The sequence below is a fragment of the Callorhinchus milii genome, unplaced genomic scaffold (assembly GCF_018977255.1).
Source record: "Callorhinchus milii isolate IMCB2004 unplaced genomic scaffold, IMCB_Cmil_1.0 Scaffold9, whole genome shotgun sequence".
NCBI lineage: Eukaryota > Metazoa > Chordata > Chondrichthyes > Chimaeriformes > Callorhinchidae > Callorhinchus > Callorhinchus milii.
Genome location: NW_024704750.1, coordinates 17,311,881 through 17,334,214, shown reverse-complemented (window position 1 = coordinate 17,334,214; position 22,334 = coordinate 17,311,881). Strand labels below are relative to the sequence as shown.

The following is a 22,334-nucleotide window of genomic DNA, read 5'->3' as shown; positions in this document are numbered from 1 at the left end:
AGAAACGAACGTGTTGAAGCGACATTAGATGCACTGGGCTTGAGCTGCTAGCTAAACACAACCCCAACAAGTCTACAACTGTTACAACAGCCCCCACCTTCAGCATTACTTTCAGGACTTGCGTGAGCTTTCTATGGTGAAGGCAGGTCTGTTGAATGACTTTGGACATTTTATCTCATTGTGTTTGTGTATTTTTATGTCTTTGGTACAAAAATGGCCAAGTACAAGTAAACTTTGGGGCTTCAGGTTTATTTCTAACTGAACGCTGTGATGCAGAATCCCACTGGGGGAAAATACATCAGGCTGTCCTGTGGGAACTCCACTCTGAAAGTAGATTGCATGAAAGGTATTGAGTGTGAATATTTAGTGCAATTGGCTTAAGGACACAAACCCTGACACATGCTAAGGTTTCTTCTAATCATTATCCAGTGAGCCCGCTGAAAGTGTGCATGTGTGGACATCAGGTGAGGGCAGCAGAATTCTTCGCTGTGATGGCTGCTACTCTTAACAGCTTGCAGACACTCGCGATCTAGATTCCCACAACGGCCACTTCTAGCATCTTTAGTATTCAAAAGTATGTGAAGTATCGATTTTAATCTGAGCATGTGTCAACTGGTACCTTGAAAAGTAGTGGAACAATAATTATTTGGTCCATGATCCATTTACTGTACACGGCTGGCTGGTTTGTTCCAGGACTCCTATCTAACCTGAGTATTTAAATAATAATGTACATCGAGATACCCTGTATGGAGATGCCACTGGCTCTATTCCTCTTGTAATTGTTTTGAATTGTGGCACTTCTAGTACACCAGCAAGGTGGTGGTTTCGCCTCAGTGTTATTTTCTACTAACATTTTCATGAGGACATGGTGGGTCTTTTTTTTGAAAACAAACTTGCAATCTGATGAGACAGTATTGACTGATTTTTTTTTTCCAGTACGTTTACTTTTGAATTCTGCACCTTGCAAAGTATTGAAGTTTTAAATTATTTGTAAAATGGTTAAGATACCACGAGTGACAACACTGTCAGCTCAAGACATTGTTTGGTTTTAAAATGCTTGAGCATTCACGTGGTTTGACATCTGTAGTGTCAAAGCTTTGCCTGCACGATCAGCCTCAAGAGTTATTTGAGAGCCTAGGTTTGCTCGTCTCAGCTGAGTTCATTCTTGGCAGGAGGAACATAAATCTGCTTCCTAGGGGATTGCTTAAGTGTCATCAACAATAATAGTAGTAATAATCCTTGCATTTGATATAGCACCTTTCACGTCGTCGAGACATTTCAAAGCGCTTCACAAGATATGCCCTAAGGTGGATTGACTACTTTGTGAGTAAAATGGGGCAGACAGTTACGCAAAGCAACTGGGATCTTGTGAAATTCAAGTATTATAATACAATATTGTATATAAATTCTTCCACTGAGAGGCGTGTTTTACTGTTGGTTTGTGAAAATGTGGTTGCTTATCATCTCAGTAATGTTCTCAATGTTGCCACACAAATGCAAATATCTTAACTAAAACAGGAAATCAAGATCCCTTCAGCAGACTGGAGCACTTGATGTTGTGCATATACACACACATTTAGGGATTCCCACAGATACATTAGTCTTCTAGAAAAAAATATTTTATCTCAGGCAGAAATTATGTTTGATTAGTTTCTCAATCTGAAAGTGAAGGTTATGTTTGACCTACCCCCACTTGTGTTTTGCTTATTAGGATTGTATACATTTTGAAAATTCCATTGTTTGGAAATTGCAACTTGTTAATTAAACCTTTTATTTTAATGCTGTATATTATTAAGTCATGTTTTGTGACAGTGATTTGGAAATAGATTCTATGTACCATATTTTTTCTGTTCATGATTTGCCAGAACAATTAAAGCTGCAGTATACTATATTCACATACAGTGCAATTTGATTTATACGGAGAAGATGAGGCACTTCTGTAAATAAGGTCTGGATGCAAATGTGTAGTTTGTGTATTTCATTGTATTAAATTGTGTATTTAGTTGCAGAACTAAAACCACTAAGAACCAATTGCAGTACCTTCCCTGATCACTAGAGAGCACAATTGGGCTTAAGAGGAGTAACCCCTCCAAACTGAATTATTGATTTGTCTTCCATGATATTCATGAGAACTTGGCATGTTATACAGCATCAGTATGAATTTCTTTGAACTTAACACTGGTTAAATATACTTCAGGAAAAGTAGAAAAATGAAAATCCAGATTTACATTGTGAGAATTGGGCAATATTTTCTGCATAAAATTCCAATTTCCATTTAAAAGCAGTGATTTTTACTATATTGCAGCTTTAAATCTTTGTAGCACAACAATGCTGTGTGCATTGTTTCTTTGCACTCTCCGTCAATCAATCACAATGCTGGTTAAGCTGGAAGTGGTCAACTAACAGCAATATGATACTCTGCAATAGTAAAGTGACTATTAAACTGTTTGTCACAACTTTTAAGCTGTTTTTGCCGTGCTTCATGTTGATTTATTTTGCATTAAGTGAAAAAAGTGAATTAATAATAATACTTGCATTTGATATAGCATCTCATCACGTTGTTGAGATGTCTCAAAACACTTCACAGAATATGCTGTGCAGTTAATTGACTATAATTTGGGGAATTTGATTTTCTTTGTCTGAAGCTTGTGCAATAGAAAGGCTTCACATACCAGCTCAGTCAAGTCAAAGGATAAATCAAGGAGGGAAGTTTTGCAAATGAAGTGGATGTCACTCAAAGAATGAAGATCACTGGTAATTTCAATTAGAAAACCTGCTGATCTGTTCATCCTATAAAACAAAGTGGAACTCCAATCCTTCAGGCTGGTTTGAAGCCCTTTATTGGAAGATGGAGAAGGTGGTCATGAGGTCTGAGTAACTAGTCCCACTTTTTAAAAAAACTAATACAATACAAATGTACACTTATATAAAGCCTTTCATATCAACAGGAATGTCCCAAGACACTTGACAGTTCTGGTTTGGTAGTGGGAGCTGAGAGGTTGGGGAAAAATAGTTTTCAAAAGGAGAATGTGCAGGGCTTTGGGCTAAGAGTGGGATTATTTCAAAGACCTGGCACAATGGGCCAAATGGCCTCCTCCTGTGCTGTAACATTCTATGACTTGATTGAAGAGGAAGATCTTGACAGACTTTGACCAAGGTGGAGTTTGAGTAGTTATCTCTGAACTCAAAATCTGCATGGATGCCTAAATGAAGCCTTTGTAAAGCCTCAAGTTACCAAATGGGCCATCTTATTTTATTGGAGATACAAGAGTTAATAAATTAAAATCAAGTTTATTTTAGTCACAACATTTACATCCCATTCACAATTCCTGTGGAAAAGATTAGAATAGCTGCTTATCCTTCCCCCCCATCCTATTCATTTAAAAAGCATCTTCCCATTTATGGTAGGGAGGACCAATACCATATTAGCTTCCTTACTTCAAGGAAAATGTTTAAAGTCTGATTCATTGTCTGTTCATGATCTATCCATATTCAGGATAGATCTGCTGTGGCTGACAAGGCATAGGTGATTATGCTGCTGTTCCTCTCATCTGAGCTGGTCAAATCCCAGAGTTATATGAGAAGTGATACAGATCTTGTCTGACAGCCATCAACAGGCCAGGCACACCTCCTCTCCCTCCTAATTGTGAAGAAAAACCCACGCTGGGGATTGAGTCATTGGACGCAGGGTGAGGCGATGGGATGGTTCTTAGGAGACAGCCATCGTGAAGACTCCAGATTCGTGTGTAACAATCCTGTCCAACTGAATAACAAACAGTATTGATCAATCCCTCAACCCAGCTTGTATTCCCAAAGTAATTCTCAGCAATATCTTTGTGCAACTCCCATGGCTAATTACACACTATCCTTTGAATACAGATTCACTGATGTAATACTGTACATCAGAATGCTTTTTCAGCTTGAATAAAGTACAATTGTTTGTCCAATATATTTTTTTCTAAAATGAGGACAAATAGTGTTTTAATATTACTAATCCTTGCATTTGATTTAATGCCTCATTGAATAGTCTCAATGAATATACAATAAAGTCAATTGACTATTTTGTGGGCAAAATGTTTTCCTTAGTTCACTGCTGTCCTAACAAGTAAGTGTTGCATTTTAAAGAATACATAAACTTGGATGCAAAGAGGCAGAGAAAAAAAATCTGATCTCCCAATTACAAAAGAACTTGATTTTAAATTAATTTTCCAAAAACCTACTCAGCTAAATGGACAGACATGTCAAGGTGACAGCCAAACAGGACTCCCAACACACCCCACCCCCCAAAAAAAATTAGGGCTGGAGCTTTGGGTGCACAAGTACAGATATAACAGGGACCAAATGCTTTCTTTTTAAAGAGCATTAAAAAGTTTAGTCCATCAATGGGTCAGTGAGAACTTTAAACTGCTATTTGTGAATGGCGAATGACTGCCCACGTTTATTCTGCTGTGTTGCAAATTGATTGCTTGGTATAACCACTGTCTAAAGCGTTTTTTTAGGGTGATTTGCCTCCCACCAGTTGAACAGTCTGCTAATACTCACAGAACTCATCTGCTTTCAGGAGAATGGTTGACAAGGAAAACAAGTGTGATTATTCCAAAGTATGAGGAGAACCACAGAATGATTTAGTGCTGCTCATTTAAAAAAAAATTGAGTTTTTTTTTAAAGTTTGTATAGAGGAACTTTGAATTTCTACAACAGTCAATGTATTTCAGGTATTAGATGAAAGGTCTTCCTTTGACAGATGTTACAGGTCAGAAGTGAGAGGAATGACATATTGTGGGGGTCCCATAGCCACAACATCCAATTAGAATGAGTGAGGTGTCTCTAGCAGTTTACCCATGGTCTGCTTTGGGTCCCACAGGATTGAAACTGTCAAGATTTGAAATGCCATACTGTCATTCTGATGCAGGAAGAGGCAATTGTTGAGATGTCTTGTCAGAAAAAAGATCACCTGCGTATGTGCAAAGCATTTATACTAGGCTGTGCCTCACAGCAACCTACATTTATACAACGGCATTCACATTAACATCTCAAAGCACTTGAAGGGATGCAGAGCAATTTGGAGGCAACTGAAGTCAAGTTTGAAGATCCACATATTGAAGAAGATTTCTGAAAGTGCATGTGCTTGTTCAGAACGAGCCTTTAATTGGATCATTCCAAAAACAATCAGTAGATGAGGTCAGTGTGAACCAGAGCATTGCTCTACTTTAACCCCTAAATGCAGATCAGCCACTTGAAATCAGAGACTGGGGCTTACTTTAATACTTTGCGCATCTTTGATGTCAACCAAGAGACTAAATAAATGAAAACTACAACTCACCAGCCAAAAGGATACCTTCCTTTTCATTGATATGTACAGGGAGATAAGCATGTTCATTGTGATGACCTTCATACTGTCTAACACTCCTCATTGTCCTCAAGTCCCAGAGTTTAATCTACAAGTTTTTTTTAAACAAATAGAAAAGCACATAAATCCTTTTGTCAAATGAAACCTATTAAACAAACCTCAGAACTGGTACGTTCTGGTAAATTAAAGTGCAATACAATATGCATTTATACAGCACCTTTCACATTGGGAATACTTCTGACAGTGCTGGATGGGCACCCAAGCTGGGGGTGGGTGCCAAAAGGTTTGGGTAGGGGAAAGTTAACTAAAAGCACAGTCAAAGTGGGACAATTTGAGACATGCTTTGAAAGAGGGGAGGGAAGAATTATGAAAACTTGTCGTTCACTAAAACAGTGGCAGCAATCTCAAGTTAGAATCGCTGCATCACACAAAATTTAATCTTCAGATTTGGATTCCCACTCATTAACTGGTTAACATCCTTAAATATCTCTCTCCCTGGTTTGGTCCCATCGTTAAAATGTCAGGCTGTTCCTTCTATATAACAGATGCTGGACAAGTGCAACTGTTGCTGTTGTGGTCTACTCAGATATTTTAAATGTTTAGTGCAATTTTTTTTTGCTTTTGAGAGAAAAGCACTTCATTAGATTAAAACAGCAGATTGTAATAGCCAACCTCAACTCAAACACGTCATTCACGTTTCTTTAATCCCACCTATTTCAGCTGAGCAAACTCTGGGGAATTTTTTTCTCTCCATATTTCATCAGATGAAATAGGCGTGTGAACACTGTGAGCGCGGCTATTGTCAGTGCTGAAAGGATTAACTGCACAAAATAATTTATTGAAGAAACAGAGATAAGTTTGCATTAAATCATAATGACTGAACAAGCCATAAAGCACACTGCAGTCTAACATAAAACCCATTTGAATATAATGGTGCTCGATAGATATTAGGCTCTGACCACCCCCCCCAATTCCATTAAAAATGACCTTGTGTGAGACAGGAAGGTTTCTCAGTGGAGCACAAACACAGCGTGCAGAGCTCCTTGGCAGTTCAGCTGTTCACACTCCAGGACATAATAAATATAATCAGTGTAGCAGTATAAAGACACAGTGGTGAACCTATATGCCATCTGGATCATTTTTCTTACAACAATGATCCAGAGATAATCTTAGGAGCATATTTTAGCACTAATTACCAAGTGCAAATTATAGACTATTCCTATCTAATTATTCACAAGGGTGCATTTTAGGGAAGGTGCTCTCCAGCACAAACAAGTGGCATTCTAGCTACTCATCACAACATAATTTGATAAGAAAAATGGAACCAGAATGAGATACAATAAGATTAGTTTCCATTTTAGGATTCAAATGACATTCATAGCAAATGAAAAGTTTACTTACAGCTATAAAAGATTGTACCTTCCATAAATGACAATTTCACCATGTGCTGGAGATGATATTAAAGATGGTTTCCCCCTCCAGGGGAAATCTTATTCTAATGTGTCATAGTTTATTACAGGTACAGTCTATTTCACATAGCATTCACTAACCTCTAAAACTGAAGCACAAGTAAACTAACTGCAGAGTTCCTGAGGCTCTTTCAAGAGCCTTCTCCCTGTTTTTAAAGCATTTTCCTCCTAATCTTTGCATTTGATATAGCACCTCATTGCGTTTTGTTCTGCCTGGGAATCGAACCCAGGTCGTTGCTTACGAGGTGAGTGGTCTAACCACTAAGCTACAAGATTCTATGTAGTTGAGACGTCTCGAAGCATTTCACAGAATATAATGTAACATATATTCCTTTGCCTTTTGGGAGTCTTCCTATTGTACTCTATCTAATTCAGAGGATGGGTAGTTGACAGATTCCCATTAACACTATTCAACTTTGTTATAGAACTGGACATTGTAAGCTGGACTGGTTCCTTCTGAATTTCCCTCTCACGTGCACAGGGACGTGCTAAATAATAATAATAAATAATAATAAACCTTGCATTTGATACAGCCATTTTCATGTCTTCTAGAATTCTCAAAGCACTTCACAGAATATACTGTAAAGTGAATTGACTGTATATTTTGGGGTGAAATGCAGCAGCCAACTGCGCACAGCAGTGCCCCACAAACAGTCATGGAATGAGTGACCAAATTATTATTGGTTTTTTTTTTCTTGAAAGATTATTATCAGGCGTGTGGAGTAAGGAAACTTTCCCAAGGTTTCGCTCTGCCGGGAATCGAACCCAGGTCTTTCGCCTCCGAGGCGAGTGCTCTAACCACTGATATACAGAACTCCACTAGATCTCAACTCAGTACCTCCCAATGACGACATGAGTTTGGTAACCCGCTGGGCCAAGGATCAAGCACATTGACATAATCTGTTATAGTGGTGGCTGAGCCTCCAATACACTGCACCATCATATCAGGACTGGAATCCTTCAAATTCGTAAAGCAGGCCTGGAATCCATCAATTCCTCTGCAGAAGGGGTTTGACTCCATTTTTATTTGCCTTGTTTATGGTGGAGGAGAAGGCATTATGATTTGTATTGACTTCCAGTAACTGATTTTAAACTGAGCTCTCAGTATTGGTGATTCAATGCTGGGCCACTGCACGCATGACTGATTGACTTTCCTGACAAGCAGCAGACATACAGGTGAGGCAATGCATAGATGAGTGGACACAATGCAATAGATTTCTCTGAGGAAAGGGGAATTTATTGGCAAATGCATCTCTGAAAGTGGAATCCAAAACATGTACAGTAACAAACTGAATGAAAACATTAAAGTCTAGAGAGGTCTGTCACTGCCAGATGCAGAGATACTTGAATGATCTGAAGTATTATTGCAACCTTGAAATATGACTGAGAAACCTGTTCATACTGCTCCCTCAGATCATAAAATATTGAGGGTGGGGGAGGGAAAGAAGAGGAAAATGACTCTGATAGAGGCACCCTCCCGAGACTATAATACACCAACAGGACTTAAACCCTTTCTCTCCCCCCACCCCACTCAAAGTGCCTTGCCACTTAAGTCAAGAGAATATGGCAGGGAGGCTTTGACTCCTCAGTTATGGTTCCACCAGCATCACTCTATTTATGTACCCAATGGCACTAACTAAAGTGAAGTGATGGAGGTGAAAAGTTGGCATCCATAAACTGTAACATCAATTGGTGCATGTTGCTCAGCAGACATATGTCTGCGGCACTAATTAGCGACTACAGCATGAACCAAATCTACACCGGGACAAAAAAAGGGGGAAAAAAATAGGAGTCCAACAAGCGATAAATCACATGGAATTCTGCTAGAACAAGTTTTAAATGCATTAGAGTAAAGCTGATTCTGTCTAAAATGGCACCTGGGTGGTGGTGGTGTGTGTGGGTGGGGGGTGGGGAGGTCTCTGCAATAGCAGGATTTCAAAACCAAAGCTCTGCAGAAGAACTTAGCTTTACAATATACAACTGAGGTACAGCAGTTTATCAGATTATACTAATGACAGTAATGCAAGAGGCCAACTAGTATCCGAACACTAATTTGAAAATGTTGACCTTGTTACCCTGCTGGATGGATCTGAGTGAATTTATTCAGACATAACCTTCCCTTTCAGATCATGGATGAATGGCTATGACTTTACCGTTTTCTCTGTTCCTTCCCATCAATAATTCGACAAGCACTTAACAAATAATTAAAAACTGACCTAAGCTGCTATGATTAGCACTGAACATCAGTAGAGCTGACAATTTTTTTTCAAGCAAAATTCTCTGAAATGCCTTTCAGGCCTTTATGTTGGAGTGTGCTTAGCAAAGTATTCAATCAACTGAATAATATTAAGTTTTTAATGGCAGATCATCCACAGAGGTTCTTAGAAATTCAATCAGACATGACAATTGTATTATTCAGCAGAACATACTGATGTTTTCAGTTTGTGTCTGAGCACATTTATACTTTTGAACAAACCATAACTGCTGCAAACCTAGTCTCAGGTCAGTCTCCTAGTATTAGATGTGGAGGTTTGAGATTACTACACTGCTTACTACTATTTCTTCTATGAAGCGCTCCGGGACACCACCCCACACACGAAGGGCGCTGTATAAATGCAAGTTGCTATTATTTAGGAGGGTCAGTCTGGCTCAGTTGGTAGCACTCTCACCTCCAAGTTGGAAGGTTGTGGGTTCAAGCCCTACACCGAGACTTGGAATTTCAAATGATCTATCTTTATGATTGGCCAACAAAATACATTTTCTTGATTGAATATTTCTTGATTTATGGCATAAATAAAAAATATTTGATCAAAAAAAACCCGAAAACACACTAACAGACAAAAACAGACTTACCTGGACTAGTGACAGTGTCCAGGGGGCCACTTTGTGACTGCCCTGCGAGCCACAGGTTGGCTCCCATTGCACTGGTCTAAGATGGGGCCGGGCTGCCCCGTCGGGGGTGCGCCTTCGAATGAGACATTAAGCCAAGGCTCCATCCAGCTGTTCAGGTGGATGTTAAAGATTACATGGCACTGTTTGAAAAGAGAAGGGCGTTTCTATCGATGTCCTGGTGCTAACAATCCCCAGAAAAAAAAAATGGTCATCGACTTCATGGCTGTTTGTGGGACATTGTCATGCACAAATTGGCAGCTGCATTTGCCCACACAAACAATGTCACTCCACTTTACAGCATATCGTGTGAAGCTTTTGGGAAGTCGTTCTAACATGAAAGGCCTATACCTTGAGGATTGCTGTTATGATATTCAGTTGACAGTATCAGTCCTTCAATGCAGAGAAATGTCTCCTAATGGCAACTGCACTATTTCTTGACTACTAGAATTCCCTATCACTACAGTCACTAGACTTCACAATAAAATCCTGTGAAGCGCTTTGAGACATCTTGACAGGATAAGGTGCTGTATCAAAGGCATGGATTATTATTTATCCCCTCTCCTCTAATTTAGTATGAAACAGAAAACTTGCTCTTACACTAAACTTATTCTAAAATGCTAATATGGGTGAAAGAGAAAGAACAGAGAAAAAGTATTGATTAAACATTTCTGGAGTCTTCTGCTATCTTTCCCTCTTTGTTCTGCTACTGCTGCAAATGATTACTATGCTGAAGGTAGTACGCAAGTACACAGGCTTATATATGGATAGACAACATGATATCAATATCATCTTAAAGGAATTACAAAGACCTGGCACTAGTCCATATTACTTTAGTACATATGAACAGTCCTCATCCATTCCCTCCAAGCAACTCAGGGTATTGTTTCAAAACAGTGAAGTGATCTTTTGAAAACTTCACTTTTCTGAATAGAATCAAAGACTTTGTATTGAATATCTGGGTAAATCTTTATGGAGCTGTAAAATATAGAGCGGAATAATTGTGTGTTGGTTTGTGTGAATATATAATAAAACAGTTGGGATAAAGTCTTTTGAGTGGAAAAGGTCAACAAGGCGGATCCACCTCTAAACCAACAATAAGCTTAACCTTGAAATGAATGCTCTCTCTTTCCATTTATATGATAATCACTTCCATTTGTTTGGAAATGAAGATTTTTTATAGGTAGCATGAAACTGCAGTCAACTTTTCTTTTATATAAATACCACAAAGCAAAAACATGCATGCAAAATATTGGTATAAATTTAAATTTCTGGTTGCCTGACTCCCGAGAGGGAATTAGCGGTTCTCCATACCTTTCCAATCATGTCTGCTGCTATTAAATAATTTTCATCCTGCAGAAGCTGAATGGAGGTCACGGCGGAGTCATGGAAAAACCTGGTAGCTTTCCAGCTCTCTCCTTTCCTAGTTCGCTGTCTGATATCTATGCTGAAAATCTCCCCAGAACGGCAGCCATTATACAACACAGGGTTCTGTAGAGACAACACCATTCGTTACGAGATACTGAGCATGTTATGAACATAACTTAAATGAGAGACATGAACACAGAAGATTGCTTTCCCTGTACTTGTCAACGAAATAACTCCCGACATTAATGTTGGTCTAATCTTGCCCCCTCCTCATCCCAAGGCAAAAATGAATGATGGCCCAGTTCCATAGGCACAAGGTGCTCTCTGGCACCTCAGTCATTCTTCACATGTGATTCTTGAAAGAGTTTCCACAGGCTAGTTAACTGTGAAGGCGCCAAAGCCAATCCTGCCTTAAACGGCCATCCATGTTTATGTACATCAGAGTGGGAATCCTGAATGATTTTCCCCTTTCTCTACACGAGAACTAGAGGCCAACTGCAGCGTCTAAGCTGAGATCAGCTAAATCAACACAGATTGTGGATTGAACCTGGGGCTTTCCCACACTGTTGCCTAGTTTTACTAAAGGAACCATTGGGAAACCAATGTATATACATTTTATTATATAATCCTCACTCAACAGTCCTCCTCCTCTCACACTAAACATCTCTTTGGACCACACCATTCATTAACTGAAAGGATGAGAAGATATCCAATCTAAATTCTCTGATTAGACAATGGCAAGATTAGACCATTTAATGAAAGCATTAAATGTGCAAGGCTATCCTTCAGTTTGCCCCTTACCCATTTGTAGCGCTGATTTTCTTCCCCCCCTCCATCCGCATTGGAAGAAACTCCCTTCCCTTTTCAATTAGTGCCGTGGGATCTTGAATATCCAAACAGGTAGACAGTACTTCAACAATAACAACTTGCACACACATAGCGCCCTCCACTCAGGGCAGCGTCTCAGAGCGCTTAACAACGGCGGAGCCTGATTCCGGGCCGGGGTGTGGGGGGGACGAGGTGACCTTGAGCACGGTCAAAAAGGAAGTTTTTAAGGTGGAACTTGAAAAAGAGAGGTGACAAGGCAGAAGGATTGTGGGAGTGTTCCAAAGTTTCGGGGCATAGTGGCTGAAAGCGCGACCTCCTACGGTGGAGCGGAGGGTGCGAGGAACAAGCAGGAGGCCGGCGCCTGTTGAGTGGAGGCGCCGGGTGGTGGATTGGGGAGTGAGGAGGTCGGAGAGGTAGGGAGGAGCCAAGGAGTGAAGTGATTTGAACACGAATGTGAAGATCCTGAAGCCGATCAGTTTGGTGATGGGGAGCCAGTGGAACCTCAGTTTAATGTCTCAACTGAGGGACGGAAGTCTCATCCAAAGGACGGAAAACTGCTAAGAACTTCAGTGCTCTCCACCATTTCAAAGCACTTGTCACTAATGCAGTTCTTAAATGGAATTTCCTGGTTTTGTTCACTCTTCAACCGGTATTCTCGCCAGCATTTCACCGCGGATAGCCACGATCCATTGCATGGCTGTTATTAAGGTTCTCCTCACAAATACATAAACCAGGCCCAAGTAAAAAAGAGTAATGATTGCAAAGGGAGTATAACCCCTGCTTACCCGTCGTGCAAACTGCTGAGCAAGAACATTGCTGGTGGTACCAAATGCCTGTTTTCTACCCGTTACAACATCAGTCACAAGAACACGGTGTGATAAACCTGTGAAGCAGAATAATATGCATAATCCTTGCATTCGATAAAACACCTTATTATAATAATGATACTCCTTGTATGTGATTATCGCGCCTTATCACGTCTTTGCGACGTCTCAAAGCGCTTCACAGAATATATTGTAAAGTGAATTGACTGTATTTTGTGGGTGAAACGCCGCAGCCAATTGCACACAGCAGTGTCCCACAAACAGTCGTGAATTGAGTGACCAATTTATTACAATAACTTGCATTTATATAGCACCCCTCACCTAGTGTAGAATCCCAGACTGCTCAATTACATGATTGAACATCTCAAAGCACTTCTAATATAATAGTTATGGATGAGACCTGTCCAGTGAAAATAAACAACCTTGCTTTGTAAAACATAATTAAGATGTATTGAGTACTAATCTACAGTGATTATAGCTTTTATAAGAATAAAAGTTTTAAAAGTAAACTTTTTTTTACAAATTGTGCAATCATAGTTTTGGTGGCCAAATTCAGTCTTAAATACACAAATTTTAGACCTTAATAATTTTATTTTGAAATAATTTCATGCAATACTGTAGTAATAGCTTTACACAAAGGTTAACACCCTTATTGCATGTGACTTCTACAAAATGGTAAGAACATTTCTAATGTTTGTCTACGCTGACACCCCACCTCCACCCCAGTTAAGCAGCAACAATGCTGCTCTAGAACCGGGCACTAGGCACTGAGGAGTCATCACAAGTATAAACACTTTCCTGCTGCTCTGAGTCTCACCAGGCAACATTCAAGTTGAAGTAACAGATATATGATCACTGAGATATTGTGCCAATCCAAATGTGCCTATGTTGGCAAACACCAAGGCAGTTAGGTTGCTCTATAACTACAATACCTGCCAGGTCTACCTGTGCTGAAGCACTTGTCAGCTTGTGGGTTGAAGCACCAGGCACAGGTCCAAGCGGTGGAAATCTTAAAGCTGCACAACATTCCAGGCTGATCTCCTGTACACAGACATAAGTAAAAAAAAACACAACTTACTGTGCACTGCACTTAATACGTTTCATAATCCACATGTTTACATAGCAAAAACAACCATATTATCTTTACGCTTTAACAACAGTCTCCCTTTTACAATATTGGCCTTTCTGGCTGCACCTAGAGTCATTCGTCAAAGCCCAATTAGCTACGGTTGACATTGCCATGGTAAAACAAGACCAACTTGAGGAGGGAGGTTTTTATTAAGTAAAAAGCCTGAAATGGGGTCTGCCAAACAAACATTGCCAAGCCCCATTAAACATTAACCATTTACCCTCCTAAGGATTCTTTTGCCTGTCAAGGAGGTTGGAATGGGTCACACAAATACGTTTCCAACCAAGCAACATCTGCGCTGTCATGGAAACTGCATAAAATAAGTTGAACCTTCACTGCACATATATCCAATATTGTACAATGAGCCATGTGTACGTGTGCCAGAAGCTGCAGAAGTCGAAGAACTATCAGCAGCTTTCCTTAGTCCAATCAACTGTCTGAACTTTTCCACAAACTGCCAAATATGCCATTGGAGGTTTGATCACCTGTAGAATGAACTAGTGCTGTGAAGCTGACCAAGAAAATGTATTGATGATTTGGTACACATTTTGACCTCTGCAGTACAGATTTTAATAGCTCTCTGTAAGCCTTTCATTGTTACTAATTTATTTTGTGTCAGTCTGGCTCAGTTGGCAGCACTCTTGTCTCTGAGTTAGAACGTAGCGAGTTCAAGACCCACGTCGGGACATGAGCTCACAGTCGAAGCTGACCCTCCAATGCAGTGCTGGGGATGTGTTGCATGTGCGGTGTTCAGATAAGACGCTCCCATCTGTCTGTTCAGGTTAAAAAAAAATCCCATGGTCCTACCCACTACCCCAGTATGCTAACCAGGAATCCCCCAAATAAAAATGTGGTTGTTTGTGGGATGCTTTGTGCAATTGAGCTGCTGCGTTTGCCTACAAATACACTTCAGAGTAAATTCTATGAAAGTGCCTTGAAACGTCCTCCCAACGTAAAAGGTGGTGTATCAGGTGCAAGGATTATTATTAGGATTCCTCTCCATAAAATACAACAGCTCCCTATAAAGTAACCTATTTGTCATAGGAACAGGAATAGGCCAATCAGCCTCTCTAGCCTGATCCGCCATTCTAATAGATCATGGTTGATCTGTTCCTCAACTCCAATTACCCGCCTTTGCCCCATATCCCTCGATAGCCTTATCTAACAAAAATCTATTCATCTCTTGACAATTTGAATGGATGCAGCATCCACAGCCATTTGGGATAGAGAGTTAATGTCTGAACATAAAAATGAATTGCAAAAAAAAAATCTTTATATCATCAAGCCCACGTGCTTTGAAACGGTCCCCTGAATGTCATAAATTTTGTTGCGGACAGGTTTTCCATCGATAGCGTTGCTTACCTGGGTTGGAATTACTAAATAACGAAGCAGGTAGTAGGCTAACACAGCCAGGAGTTTCCGCGTGGCCTGTAAGGCAAAGCCTGGCATAGATTAGTTAAGGAAAGGGAAATCACTGGGAAAAGAATTCCAGGTGGACATTTAGTAAAGTAAGCTTTTCAAAGTGGCCACAATTTAGAACAAAAAGGGTTTTACAAGGAAACTGTAGCTAATTGGAACAATATGTAATGGTATTTTCTATTGATTATTCTCTGCACACTCCTTTATCCTGTTCTACACTACATTCAGCATTGCTCTGGAGAAGGTCAGATCTTAACTGCACTGTCCTGTAAGAAGAGAAATCATTTTTGTTCTTAACTTCTCAATGATTCAAGTGCTTCCAGGTAAAAAAAANGTCCTCAAAGCACCACATTATCTTTAGTGTTTACTCACAAAACTTCTGTCCTTAAAGCATGTTAACTAGAGAAGCATCTAACAGTCCATAGTGGAGATCCCTTTGATCTTCCGCTTCTCTCTATGCTTCAAACCCACGTTTCTTTTCCTCACAATGACTCTTGGCTTCACAGCGCCTCTTGCAGCAAACAGACGATAGGCTTGTAATGAGACCTGATTGGAAGGATCAGTCTGTTCCTGCACAGAGGGACAAAGGCTCACTACAATAAGCCAACTTGCCACCAATAAGCCTAGAACAGCTAGAACTGTCCAAACTGAGCCATTTGACAGATAGCCAGGAGCCCTGCAGCCATCTCCATGGCAAGTGATAGCTTTGCTGCAGCAAACACACAGGAAAATAAATCAAAACCATGGGTAAAGTGGAATCATAAAATGTGGATCTGGCAGCTTAAATGTAGCTTTAGAACAATTGAGGATTATGGACATAAAGATCTAGCACAGTCCTTCCGCCATCCAGGAAGGTCCCAGAAGCAAAATCTTAAGTTAGTTTTTTTTCTAAGAAAAAGCACACAAGAGTCAAAGAGGTGATTCAGAAAGCTTAGTTTTATATAGAATTATTTTAATGTTTAACAGATGGTCTACTTGCACTCCAACTTTCTTGTCCCCACCCAACAAAAAATGTTTGAAACTCAATATACCAGGGAAAAGATGTATTTTCCGTATCCCCTTAAGCAGCTATGGTTTGTCAATGAGGATGAGTGTAAGGCGGCATTGATAAAATAGTATATTGCCTTTGGGGACAGTTTCTTAGCATGCACAATCAAGTCTTTTTTTTGCTAAAATCAGAAATTAGTACTGAAAGAATACAGATCTACATTAAACTGGCAACTAAATGCGAAAAACATCAGGATTTAACGTCAAAAACTCCCTATGAATTAAAATACTTAAGATGTAATCATTAGAATTCAAAGCATGTCACCAATTACTCAGTAATCAGGACCAGCCATAATGACTGAGGATAATGCTTTACAGGAGAACATTGCACAGATTAGGTTTGACTTCAATAAATATTGATAAAAATATTTTCAATTTACAACAAATAGCAGGTTCCTTTTTAATAAAGTTGGTTTAGAAAACTATTGCTAAATAGTTTAACAAAAGCTGGAAGGGGATTTCATTAATCTATAAAACTGTGGTAACTTGAACTCTGACTATTTGACACACATCCAACGCATAGCTGAACTATGCAAGAGTGAACACAAGAACCTACTGTATTATTCAAGATAGGCAGGAGAGGTTTAAAGGATACAGGACATGAGAATCTGGGCCAGACACAGATGCCCAGCAAATAGAGCTCCCCTGGAAAATACAAAGTTAAATATATCAAATATATTTGAAAAGATTGTTAAAACATTCCTATCAGTGAATTGATTCAGGCACACCCTTAATGCAATATAAATAAGATTAGAAACACATCTAGTAATACTGAACTTACCATGAGCCTTAGAATGTCCTCCCTGTGTGAAAGGTGCTATACACATGTAATGCAATTTAATAATAGTCCATGCAATGACCATTCAATGCAATTAATTATCTCGCAAGCCAGGATTAAAAGCACTTGGTAATATCACAATGACATTTACAGAAGTGTACTTAAGAGTTAACAATTGCTAACTGAAGCAGTGGTGCAAATTCACAGAGGGAAAGTGCCCCAAACTGCAACCAAATCAGTCCACAGCAGAATTCTGAGTGTCGGATTCTAAGCAATGGTGCAATGAACTTGAGATTTATAAAGTGTCCTTTGGAGAGGAATCCATATCCTCTACAGTAAATTAAAATGCTTAAAACATTTAGTTTAGACATTAACATAGTACACGCACAAGATGTTCTTGTTAAGTTCAAAACCTCATTTAGAATGGGCTCCTGCCCAAGGTCAATTAACAGACAACACGGTATGCAAGTCAAAACACACACACACACCAACGTGGGTCTACTGTATCTGAGCTATCAGTTACTTTAGTTCACTGGTCATTTATGGAACATCTAATCTAACTCTACATTGTTTTGTAATATTTATAGTCTGGCAGAAAGCTGACTATTTGATCATCAGAAGACTATATCACCATAATCAAAGTGAGACAAAGCAGACAAAATAAATGCTGTAAGTGTATTCTGTGTAAACCAGGACAAAGCACAGTTTTTCCTTTCTCCTTAGGAATAGGAAGAGAATTCCTCGGTAGGAACTGAAATAAACTGAGTGTAGTCTTGAAAAAGTCCTATTTAGGTGAGTAAGGGCTAGATAAAGGTAAAATTCTACACTATGGTAACACTGAAGTTCCTAGCACTCTGTTTCAGATAGAGAAAAGCTACTAGAATTTGGCTAAAGTTATTTTGATGACTAAATTGCAATTTAATCTAACCCTATTTTGTTTTGTAATATTTATAGTCTGGTAGAAAGCTGACTATTTGATCATCAGAAGACTACATCACCATAATCATAGTGAGACAAAGCAGACAAAATAAATGAATGCATTGTATACTGTAAGTGCTTTCTGTGTAAGCCAGCACTAGATGCATTTATTATTCCTGCTATCTTTGCAGATTAATTTGGCAATGACACTTCAAAGGCAATATGGTGTTTAGCTGCATATTTACAGAGTTATCGTTCAAGGTTAAAATAATTCATAGCAATAATTAAGGAGCATTTTGGGGGCAAGACATATTGATGAATGACAAATGGATTGAATCGGTTAAGTTCAGAGCTAATTATCATTGAAACTGAGAAACCTTTGCCTCAATTACACAAATACCATTTCAACAGTTTCAGCAGAATTGTGAGACAGCAGGACAGTCATCAATATTTAAAAAGAGGCAAGAGTGAAAGACCTGAGGGAGCTCATTAATGTAACAGAGATTTGTTCTGCTCCTAAGACAGACCCAAAGGACTTGGTTTTCATTTGATTTTAAGAAGGTTAGGGCTAATTAGAGATCCCCCTCACCCAAAATAAAAGCTGGAATAGTGAAGCAAAACAGACTTGAGTTATAAAAGCAGGTCAAAATGTCATGGATCCTTGTAACATATGGAAAATCAATGATAACTCGTGTTTGCATATGAACTTTAGTTTTGACCAGTTATTACAAGTCAATCCAAATTATTTCAGTACAGGTTAAAAAAATCAATAGGGTCTGAACACATGACACAAAGCAGAGCATTCTTAAACTCAGTTTTAATTTGGAAAGAGGTTTTCTTTTAAGAACTATGGAAAACCTACTTCCAAATTAAGACAGAACTTAAGAATTCTCTACAACTGTGCACAATCGTAATAATAATCTTAAAATTAACACTTAAAATTTATTTTAAAAATACAGCTGTCTAACAGGCCAAGAATTGGGCCAAGCAAGGATGGGTGCAATTTCAGCCTCAGGTTTCTAAACTTTTGGCGTGTGTTCCAGATGACTGATCTACAAAGAAATCAAACTGTAGTTTCACTCATGCCAGATAAACCACACTCCTTCAGGCCTATCATTAACTGTATCAAAAACCATTATGATATCTAACATACTAGTCTCCAGTTTCAGTACTGCCATAAAAGGAGGAAAGGAGGAGTAAGTGTAGGTTCGAGTGCTTTCAATGCGAAATGCTCCTCTCTTCACCAGGTCCATAAGGGAAGTGTAAAAGCAAAAGCGTAATGAGGAATAGGTATAATTTAATGCAATTCCCCCTCCTCGGTCAAGACCAACTGTTTCAGGTGCCGAGATTCACTAGGGAGTCACTCAGCTGTCATCAGCTATGACCCTAGTCAGTGAAGGACACTGTAAGAAACACAGATAGTCTGTGCTGGAAAGGCTGACAATTGAGAGGCATCCAAGCCTAAAACATCAGTGCCTGCCAGATATTGCTCTGTACCACAATGGAAATGAAGTTTCCGGGCTCAAGTGTTACAATGAATGACACCCAAGACTAGAAAAGACACCAATCTGTTTTTGCACAAGAGCAAGAGTGGGGGTGGAAGGGGGTGGGGTAAAATAATAATTCTTGCATTTGATATAGCGCCTTATCGGGTCTTCAAGGAGTCTCCAAAGCACTTCACAGAATATACTGTAAAGTGAATTGACTGTATATGTTTTGGACAAAATATTACATTCTAAGCACACCTCTCTCTCCAACATACATTTAATCTAATCGTTTCAGAGTTCAACTAAGTTTCTGGACACTCTGTTTTAATGACTATATTCAGACTTCTGCTATTTCATATCTTATTATGTGGTTTGAGAGCTCCCAGTTCTCTACAACTCCAGATGGAGGAGGCAAGACAAATGCTGATAAAATACTTTCGTAGGTTGGGAGGTGGAAACTACATTAAATACCCTGGGTAGGTGGTGAGACCAATAAATATGGAAGAGCTCTTTCAGATAGTATTACAAATTCATTATTATTAATCATGCAGGGCTCCCACTCCAGGAATTGCTCAACTGCAACTAGAAATCACGTTTTTCTTATCCCCTTTTCACCAATTGTATTTCCCTTCACATGAGGGACATTTTGAGAGTAGGCATACCAAGAACAATCCCAAAGGGCACAATTATAGAATGAGGGAAACAGTCAGTGAGGTCATATGCTTTCAAACGAGGTGGGGAGGAGGAACAGAGAAAAAGATCGGGAGCTAGAGATCCCAGAGCGAGAGAGAGAGATCTCTTCACAGGACCACTGGTGGCGGGTTCTACAGTGAGTTTGCAGAGACAAGGAGTTGGTTGCCCATCCTCTTCGTGTGGTGTGTGCTCTTATGCTGAGTTGGGGGGCGAGGGGGGCAAAGGGAAAGAAGAGGCTAGAGTCCAAATTAGTATTACGTGACTGCCTATAGAGCTGCTTCAACAAAGACCTGGCAGTAAGTCTGGAGCCCATTCCTGTGCTCAGGAAAATAAGTTCAAAGAGACTCCAGGAAAGAGCAAAGCCACATGTATCCCAATTTTTTAATAATAATCCTTGCATTTGATATAGTGCTTTATTACATCGTTGAGACGTTTCAAAGCACTTCACAGAATATACTGTAAAGTGAATTGACTATTTTTGTAGGCAAAACAGCAATGTCCACACAGTCGTGGATTGAGCGACCAAATAATTATTATTGTAAAAAAATATTTTTTTTGAAGGGAATATTACCCCAGAAAAAGCGATCCGCCAATCGACTAGCAACTGGTTTCCTACTTACTATGAAGTAAACAGAGGCATGTTGAGTAAGTGCTCTGGGACGCTATCCTATGTGAGGGACGTTATATAAATGCAAGTTGTTGTTGAGTATGGAAACTTGCCTAAGGTTTGCCTACCCGGGAATCAAATCCAGGTCCTCTCGTTTGTGAGGTGAGTGCTCTAATCAATATGGTACAGGGCTCCACAGAATAGATGCAACTTTGTAGAAATGGCCTTAAAATCAATTTTTAATAAAAAAAAAATAAAAAACAAGTAAACACACTTGTTAAGTAAACACACTTAAACTGAACTGAAGGTGATAACTAACCTTGCGGTGTGTAAAGTAGAGGTTATCACACATGTCCACAGTCAGTAGTCCTATTCCTTTCCTACATCCATTCAGGTTCATAATTCCATATTTGCAGCCTCCGTCCTCAGCGTTTACAGCAAATATTCGTTCACACGCTGTATCTGCCTGTCAAGTGAAACACAGTAACATTTATATATATATAGAGAGAGAGAGAGAAAATACGACGGTTGCAGTGCACAATTGGTTGCCGCGTTTTGCCCACAAAATACAGTCAATCCACTTTACAATATGTGAAGAGCTTGGAAAAGTCTCAACGGTATGATAAGGTACTGAATCAAATGCAAAGATCGTCATTATTATAACTCAGATATTCACAGACTCAATATTAACCAGCTAGAGCATGCAGTAAATGAATGTTCTGCTGCAATAATACTTAAGTGGAATACCCCAAATTCTGGTGGTCAAGTACAGAAGAGATAGTAGTATTTGCTCAATAGAATGGGAAAATGGAGAATCTGGTCGCAATGGAAGGAATCACTCTCTACTTTTTTCCTTTCTGTCCCTTTACAAATTATTTTTTCCTTTACCTCATTCACATTAAATTTTTTCCCCTTTTTTGGATTTCATTGGATGGACTGCTTTAAGAAGGTAATCTGTACAATGATGGAGGAAACTTGAGCTAGGAATACAATCAAATGAAAATAATGATAATCCTTATATTGGGTACAGAGCCTTTCACATCAGGAGATATCACAAAGCGCTTCACAGGATATACTGTAAAGTGCAGTGACTGTGTGTTTTGTGGGGGAATGCAGCAGTCAATTTACATGTTCCACAAACAGTCATGAAGTCAATGGCCAATATTATTTTAGGGATTTGTTGGCCAGGACACTGGGAGAAATTCCCTTCACTTTGCAAAAATTACTACAGGATCTGTGTGTGTTTCGCACTCAAAATACAGTCAATCCACTTTATTATATTCTGTGAAGCGCTGTAAGACGTCTCAATGATGTAATAAGGCGCTATATCAAATGCAAAGATTATTAAACATCCACCTAAACAGGCAGACCCCCCCGCACTGCACTGGAATGTCATCTTAGATGATATGAGTTCCAAGTCCCAATGTGGGGCTTGAACCCACAACTTTCTGACTCAAGAGGCGAGAGAGCTACCAAGTGAGCCAGACTGATACACTTTTAAAAAACATAAAGTCCCGATCATATCCAT

The 22,334-nt window shown here is 39.4% G+C and overlaps 1 protein-coding gene across 3 annotated transcripts in view; it reads right to left on the bottom strand.

The window, feature by feature from the left end:
- Window positions 1-3,275: 3,275 nt before the first annotated feature.
- Window positions 3,276-22,334, bottom strand: part of wdr21 (WD repeat domain 21) — a 28,329-nt gene continuing 9,270 nt past the window's right edge. For all 3 annotated transcript variants that reach the window (XM_042338159.1, XM_042338158.1, XM_042338160.1), the window contains 8 exons: window positions 21,126-21,272; window positions 16,919-16,968; window positions 15,220-15,299; window positions 13,674-13,769; window positions 12,690-12,787; window positions 11,023-11,199; window positions 5,324-5,438; window positions 3,276-3,763 (listed from right to left, as the gene is read on the bottom strand). In XM_042338159.1, the coding sequence (XP_042194093.1) occupies window positions 3,561-3,763; window positions 5,324-5,438; window positions 11,023-11,199; window positions 12,690-12,787; window positions 13,674-13,769; window positions 15,220-15,299; window positions 16,919-16,968; window positions 21,126-21,272 (966 nt within the window). In that variant the 3' untranslated portion in view covers window positions 3,276-3,560. The remainder of the gene's footprint in view (window positions 3,764-5,323; window positions 5,439-11,022; window positions 11,200-12,689; window positions 12,788-13,673; window positions 13,770-15,219; window positions 15,300-16,918; window positions 16,969-21,125; window positions 21,273-22,334) is intronic.